Below are 7,957 nucleotides of genomic sequence, written 5' to 3'. Positions count from 1 at the left end.
CCTATACGTATACCTACACCTAGCAGCACTACTGCTGGGACTGGGACTTGCAACAATCATTTGGGTCAGCAGCACAGCGTGCCGTGTAACAAAGCGAACGTGATTCTCAACTTCTTCGTCTCTCTCGACTCCTTCCAATTCGTTGCCCAATTCCCCCTCTGCGACTCGGCGGCTCTTCGGGTTCCAGACCGGTTCTCGATGCCCCAGCAGCGGCAAATGCATGGCAGGTACGGCTTCGGCCGAACCGCGTTATTATCCTTTTGACATTCATTTATGATGATGTTATCTTTGCTATTTTCTTTTTTTCCATCCGACCTTTCATTCCTTCAACAATGCGACGTCGTTATTGTATCAAATCATTTTACAGCTTATCGGCTTGCGTAAATAATGCGAATTTAATACGGGCAATGTCGGTTTCGACGGTGAAATATCATCTAGGTATCAGCTTCGACCCATAATTAACCGTGATACGGTATTGCGATATAAAAGAATGGAACATTGATCTCAATGGAGATTGTATGGGAATTAGAAAAGTTACTCGTATTCTTAACACAAATATAGATGCATAAAAGTCATTGAACTGAATTTTTTTTTCAACCGTGTACTGTGAGCCGTTTTCTGAAAAGATAAAATAAAAATAATTTCAGAGCAATTTTTGAGAAATCACGACTTTTCTAATTTCTCTAAACAAAAGTGAACTTTTTAATTACGAATAAAAGATTTCATCTTGAGTATGGTCATTAAAAAGCTTGAAATTTGTTATTACTCTTCTAAACTCATAAATATTAGTAGAGAAAGTGGTCGTAGAAATTTCGACTTTCCAGTGACAAAATAAAACTTTTCACTGAATTCTGATTCTTTGGGTCTTCGAATTAGGCAAAATTAAACATAATTGAAACAAATTGAACTTGATTGAAAAGAAACGATTCTTCCGTGAATTCCACACCTCGGTCACTTAACTCGTGAATTAAACACTATGCCATGCAGTAAGAATTCGGATTTCAAATTTTCGAACTGTAATAATTACGGCATAATGAAAGATTTTCTTAACTGTAAGATGTTTTCTTTGGTAAAATTTCTTGTTGAATCAATTTGTCACGTTGAAATGGAAAAATTACAATGGTTTCCTGGTAAGACACAAGTTTGTATAAAAAGATCTGTCTCACCAAATTCACTAAAATGACACTTATTGCTGGTACGAAATCTCAACACTATGAATTCTCACGTGTGCAATTAAAGGGTTAATCCAAAGTCCCTAAAAATAGAAATTGATTTATTCAGACAGGTCTACAAACGCATTGCTACTACCGTCTAGTTATAACTTTAAACTCTTAGCTGTGCTGATACTTCTTGAATTATAAAGGAACTGAATGATCAAGTTTTCATTCAAACTTCTGGACTCAACATATTGGGTATAAACACTGATGGAGTCATATCAAATTGTGCAAAATTCACTCGAAGAATTAAGGGCAAAAATTCAGTTTCAATTATTGAATACGCACACACACACATAGAAAGAGAAGTTGAGAAAGAGAGGGGGAGAGAGAGAGAGAGAGAGCAGAAGAGTTTTAGTAAGTTAGTTTTTGTTAGAATAGTTAATCGACCAGACACTACTAAAGTGTATTAACTTTGTTTTGTTGGACAGGTGCAGCAAACCGATGCAACTGAGAACAAAATGAACTTTTATTGGATCTGAAAGAAATATTGACACTTATGTATCAACACCGTTGGGTAATTGAGGAAAAATCATACAACAGCAGGATCAGAAATCCAGGTTCAAGATGACGCATGCTGCTGGAAATGAGTTATTGAAACCCTGTGTCATGTACATGATTAGGGTTGTTGACCCTAATAACTATAGGTAATATAGCACAGCGGCCCTTTAATACAGCAGTTGCATGGCTTGGTAGGTGAACATAGATAAAACTAAAATTAAATTACCAGAAGTAGGTGCATCCTGCAAAGACGTAACTAGTTTGAATAAAAATATTTATTAATATCAACACTAATTATTAAGCATTCCCACTATAATTATAACACGATTATTACAATCCTTGATTGATTAAAGTTTTCCTTTCTTTTCTCCTTTACCGATTACCGAACAACTATCTAATTTTATACGGTTCCATTTATAGTACACTTAATTATATACAAAAAAAATATTTTCGTCGCAAGTTATTGACCAACTCTCTATAAAATTGATTATATACCGACGAATTTTTTCCACATAATTTGTTGACAGTTACCATATATTAAGATTTGTAATACGCTTTCGGCAAGATCACTTTATCTAACATTTGGCATATCTTGTCTCTAGCCTATGGAAGATGTACTTGTATCCGAAGAACTCTTCGGCAGGAAGAACAACCATTCTTTATAATACTATACGTCCGAGAATTGAGGAAGTACTTCTACCTTAACTTTCACAGACATTTACGAGGAACTGGTTTGCGTGAAACGATTATTTATTAGATACTGTCAAAGTTAAAAATGTTGTCACAAGGAATCTGAGTAATTGCTTCGTGTTCGGCAATTTTTTATCTCTCAAATACACACAATGAACGCCAAATTAGATATAATTCGTTCTTACGTGTCCTTAATTTTTTTTTAAACAAAGACTATTGCAAAGGCCAGACAAAAAGTAACTGATAAGAGAATTTATTTGGAAAACCCCAGGCCTCCCCTCCCCCCCTCACCCTTGCCCTCTACAGTTGCATACGTTACCTCTATAATTAATATTTTTTGGTACATAAAAAAAACTTAACAATCATTTCTAATAACTTTTGACTCTCATGATTGAATATATGTATAGATTTATTATAATTCTTAATTGAAACGACAATCACTCTGTATTTTGCATTCATCGACACATTTTTTTAAACGAAAACCAAATGTTTTTAACGTCGTTTTATCAAACATGGTCCACACCCCGATGTAACGTTATTCGAAAATGACTCAGTTGCATGGTTTTTTAACAACCGAGTGCTGATAAAGAATGAGATTAGAAATTTCCTGATTTCTTTAGATTTTCCAGTCAGAACTCAATGATTTCTCTACCTAAACTCACAGTAAATGTTCATCGTAAAAGATGTTGAAAATAGTCAAGTTGGAATTTTTTTAAAAATCAACAAAAAGCAACATTGTCAATTAAGCGCTAACTTTGGTTGGAACTGAGAATCCTATGTGGCTAAACTATTAAGGTACTGTTACGTACAATTTCCTAAATAACTTTACCACAGAACGAATTTCAACAATTCCCTATTTTTTTCAAGTCACAAAATTTCCCGATCATATCAGGGTTCTTAAATTTTCTGCTTTCATAGCCACTCAGATTAGAATACCTTCCTATCTGAATTCACGAATTCAGAATTGGTAATGCTCCGTGATTTTCGGTTTTAATTCAACAGACATGGATCGTTCTAAACGCAATACAATGTAACGGCCATTCACAAATACTCTTCGAAATGGATATGAGTTTCCTCGACACAAAATCGGGCACACCGACGGTCTCCTTTGATTACGTTTGTCCACCATGTCCCATAGATCCGTGATTTTGCATCCAAGCTTTCTACAGAACGATAATTTTGAGTAAAAATATTATAATATCTTTAATAGCCTAAGTTATGAGTAAACTATAAGGTGAAATTTAGCTCAAAAAGGCTAGGAATGGCTATGACTGGTAATGATGATAAATGATATAAGCATATTGAAAGCTCAGTAATTGAAATAAAATCGTACTCACGGGTTACCGGCATCGTAGCAGTACGTTTCTTCCATAACAACGTAGTCAACCTTCATTTCCATCAAAGTTTCATAAACTGTGGAAACATCTTTTCTACTGAATATCTCATACACCTTCAAGGTACGATCTCTGAAAGCAGAGGACACAAGTGAACCAGTAGAAAATAAGTTATAGTATTGCTATTAGACAGTTGTTTATTGTGTTACACTGACGGCTCGACAGACCTCATCTCTTTGTCTTCGTAATACGGATTATTAACAATAGGCCTTCTAGTAGACAGCATAATATTTGCCATTAATGACATTTTACCAGCAAATACAGCGTTGCTTGGTGTATTTTTCTGTATCCAGTCTAGTAGTTGTTCTTGTTCAATATTACTGTATTCACCTGTAACATGGAATTCAGTATGTGTCCAATTTAGTGATGACATATTCAAGTCATTTACAGAAATTATTATGGTGGATCCGAAATACACTGAACTAACCAGAGTGGATCTTGACAAAGGAATAAATAATCCCGTAAAGAAAAACCTATTCTTGCAAGTAAATAATGGAATTTAAAAATCTTCATACCAACGAATCCATGTTCTTCGTAAAGACGCTGGACTCCAGTATACGACATAGACGCAAATAGTAGAACCAATAAAGAGGCACGAATATTTGGGTTCCGGATTTCAACTTTTTCTAAGTATCGTTTGCTTGTTACTAAACTGGCCATGATACAGAGATGTGGTGTCATGAAAAGTTTCAACCGCATTATCAGAATTGCCATAATTACGAATGCTCCTGTTTGCAGTACATTATAGGCGACATCCATTTCGATACAATTGGGAAAACCGTCTGTATTGAAACATCTGTACCAATAGTACAAAACTAAAACACCCGACATTATGACTGTTGGTAAGAGAAACGTTTTTACTATGGCTTCGTAAGTGTCATACCCCAAAAAGTCAAATTCACTAGAACAAGTATACAACATTGTGTGAAACGTTTTATAATTAGTAAACTTTGACAGTAAAATATCAAAAACATGTGCATCGTCATCTGAGTTTAACAAAAAAAATTTCAAAAATTGCATCCCAAATATAGTGCTGACAACGTCAAGAGGCAGCGCTATAGTACGCGGTAGCTTGGTGCTCAAAACAGAGCAAATAGTACTTGCAATCAACATGCAAGTGTACAAGGAACAAAGAAGCAAATTGCTCTGTGTCCAGAAAATAAAAATGGTTACTGGCACAGCGTGTATAAGACACAGTTTCAGGTAGAGTTCATTGGGAATTATTTTCAACCACTTCAATATCAATAGCGCAAATAGCTGAGTAGCAAATACGAATTGCGAAAATTGCCAGCAGAGCAAACTCAGCAGGGTGCACATAACCATGTCCTGAAAAATATATATACTTTGTAGTAATAGAGCATTTAATTTGGTAATTAAATCGGTAAAAAAAAGTATGATATATATCAGTTGTAATGGATTGAGTAAAAGTAGGTGTCATGAAAATCAATTTACCCTGCTTGGTGTATCTTGATAAATGTCGTTCCAGATGATTTTTCGATTCTTCGTATACTGCCTCAATATAGCTGTTACGTTAAACATCTGGCACAGTAATATAGGGTAAGCAAAATTTTCACGTAACGGTGGCGTCCATTGAACTCTGGTACAGTCGTTATGATTGTAGAAGAACAACGCGACTGCTATTAGACCGCCATAGATGGAATCACTTAGGTTGACGGCATACAGAAAGAGTACTGCCACTGTAGCAGAGGCACAATACCAAACAACTTCTAAGTAAAAATAGATTGGCTCCCCTAGGCCTTCACAGCTTGTCACAGGAGACAAACCTTCTCCTCGTTCAATCTGAAATAAAGATACGTATAAGGAATGAAGATGTATGTGATATATTTGAGATTATAGCCTGAAAAATTTTGTGAATTAAGTACTCTTATGGAACAACAATGCAGAAATATTGAGATAAACGGAAAAAGTTGAAAATTATTATTTCTTTTATATTTATATTATATATATTTATATATATAATTAAATAATAAATATTTATATATATATATATACTATAATATATTTTCAACCTGCTTATCTTCTAAGAACCTATACCTGAAAATCTGCGAAATGACAATCGTCAGAGTAAATCAGAACACTGTAAAAAAAATTCGACTTAGGGTATCAGATTACATAGATATTTCAACAAATTTTGAGAGTGAAATTCTCAGGACAAAAATATGATTTACATACCTGCCAGCATAATCGTGCTGGGATCAGACCAAGCCATTTGAAATTGTGATACAGTAGACCGATCGCAACCTAGAAATTTAAGGAACAGAAATTAGTATAAGTCATAAAAAAATCAGGAAAGTTGATTAAATTAATATACAATAGTTAAAATAATACCTCTGGAAACAAGTTGAATTTTTTAATAGCATTGATAGTGTTTGGATATTCGGTCAAGTTGTCGTGCCTAATCTTATGTAATCCTTCAGAGAATGTTTCAGACTCAACAATAGTTTTGTAATAAGAATAATACATCCCCTGAAACAATTAAAAGAGTGAAAATATTACTTCTCTATTATTCTCACATGCGCAAATTTGAAGCTTGATTACTTCCATCTTTCTTTGAGAATTACAGGAAAATTCTTTGAAAATGAAAGTAAATAAACGCCTTTATCATTTAGTCGGTAAACATGCCTGTACCTAGCTGTAAGCATGTTGCAAAGTCACCTAGAAATCCTAGTAAATAGTGGCAAGTGATCAAACGTTTGTTTGACTGTGTATACGAGTGACGATAATTAATTACCATTTCCGTTCTGAAGGACATCTCTCTTTCCACCTCAGACAAGTGAGAGAAGTGTCGATCATTTTCAAAAAGTGTTGATACATGAATGTGGTGGAGAGGCGCGAGGAAAATAGCTGTTCAACAATTGAAAATAGTGCATCAATCCCACTGTAGTTGGCTGTAGTAAGCAATCCGGAAAGGTTAACTCCCGATGTTTACGGCTCGAAAGTAATTTATCACTTTGAATATGTAATGGTCTTACCCAAGATTATTATCCACGTCTTTCCGTAAAATATAGACAAGTGTTTTGTAGTTTTTTCATTATTTTTTCGTTTTCTGTCTTTGCTTGTCGCCATGTTTAAACATCATCATGCGACAAACAGCCATTGGATAAACGATTACAATAGAGGGATGCCTCGACGTATTTTACTGGTCAATCGACACTTCAGTTCCCTGCACAGTTTGTTAGATTCTCGAAGTTCATCTGAACATAACGGTTAACCACGGATGTTCAGATGATAAAAGTAATGGATTCACCGGTGACTGAAATACACACAAAAATTAAATAGCAACTTACCGACATCAACAATTAGAACAGATCAATAGGCGATAGTTCTATAGTTCCAGTCACGAAGTAATGCTAAGGAGACCGAACTCTGCATGTAAAAGTCTGCTCATTTTACCGCATGAAAAAGGCCAAGTCCGCAGAACGGAATAGCTACATGCTGACGTATGCGCTGTACGCAGAATAGCCGTGTCCTTTGCTGTCTCACAGAGAGTGCGAGTGAAAGACTCCCGCTTAACGACGTAAACAATTTTAAATTTTAGTGAAGTGAGGCTATGTCATGAGTTCAAAGTTATAACGAATTATAAGACTTTTAGAATCTTTATGATGTTTTAATAACTTGATGTCAACACACTGCTGCGTCTTTTGATCCTTTGTTTTTTTCAGGAATAATAAAATGCGACCGCATTGATGTTTTCTGTTTTCCCTGCGTGATTGACAATCATGCGCCTTAAAGTCGCTATTATGCATGGAGCTCTCTCCTTGCACTCTCAATGAGAAAGAAAAGGACACGGCTATACTGCGAAAAGCGCATGCGCGAGCATGTAGCTATTCCGTTCTGCGGACGTACTTTTTCACGCAGTATAATGAACCAACTTTCGAACTCGGTCTCGGCTGAGTTCGATTTCTTTGGCATTATTTCGTGGTTCCACTACACTATATTTCAGTGTTCTAGTACGACTGACTGACATACTGGCCAAGATGGTATGTCGTTGTCTATTTTATGTGTAGCAATAAATGTTGAATCTACTGTTATCGACTGGATGCCACAGCAACGTCTTCGCTTACCGACAAAATATGTGAATTATATAAATTACCGGCGAATACTCAATCCAGTTACGATTAGCCCTCTGAAGCCGCA

General features: G+C 35.5%; 1 protein-coding gene across 2 annotated transcripts; it reads right to left on the bottom strand.

Annotated features, from left to right (window-relative positions):
- Nucleotides 1-1,665: 1,665 nt before the first annotated feature.
- On the bottom strand, nt 1,666-7,192 carry LOC124306881 (C-mannosyltransferase dpy-19). 2 transcript variants are annotated; one of them, XM_046767994.1, is made up of 10 exons: nt 7,108-7,192; nt 6,793-7,014; nt 6,552-6,664; nt 6,149-6,286; nt 5,993-6,061; nt 5,252-5,599; nt 4,315-5,125; nt 3,967-4,129; nt 3,743-3,871; nt 1,666-3,568 (listed from the first exon to the last, which is right to left on the bottom strand). In XM_046767994.1, the coding sequence occupies exons 2-10, from the start codon at nt 6,884-6,886 to the stop codon at nt 3,364-3,366; spliced, it is 2,070 nt and encodes a 689-aa protein (XP_046623950.1). In that variant the 5' UTR covers nt 6,887-7,014; nt 7,108-7,192; the 3' UTR covers nt 1,666-3,363. The 2 variants fall into 2 exon arrangements, with proteins under 2 accessions (XP_046623950.1, XP_046623951.1); XM_046767995.1 differs by lacking the exon at nt 7,108-7,192 and having other exon boundaries at nt 6,552-6,708; nt 6,793-6,897.
- Nucleotides 7,193-7,957: the final 765 nt, after the last annotated feature.

This window comes from Neodiprion virginianus, chromosome 6 (assembly GCF_021901495.1).
Source record: "Neodiprion virginianus isolate iyNeoVirg1 chromosome 6, iyNeoVirg1.1, whole genome shotgun sequence".
Taxonomy (NCBI): domain Eukaryota; kingdom Metazoa; phylum Arthropoda; class Insecta; order Hymenoptera; family Diprionidae; genus Neodiprion; species Neodiprion virginianus.
This window is presented reverse-complemented; position numbering and strand designations above follow the sequence as displayed.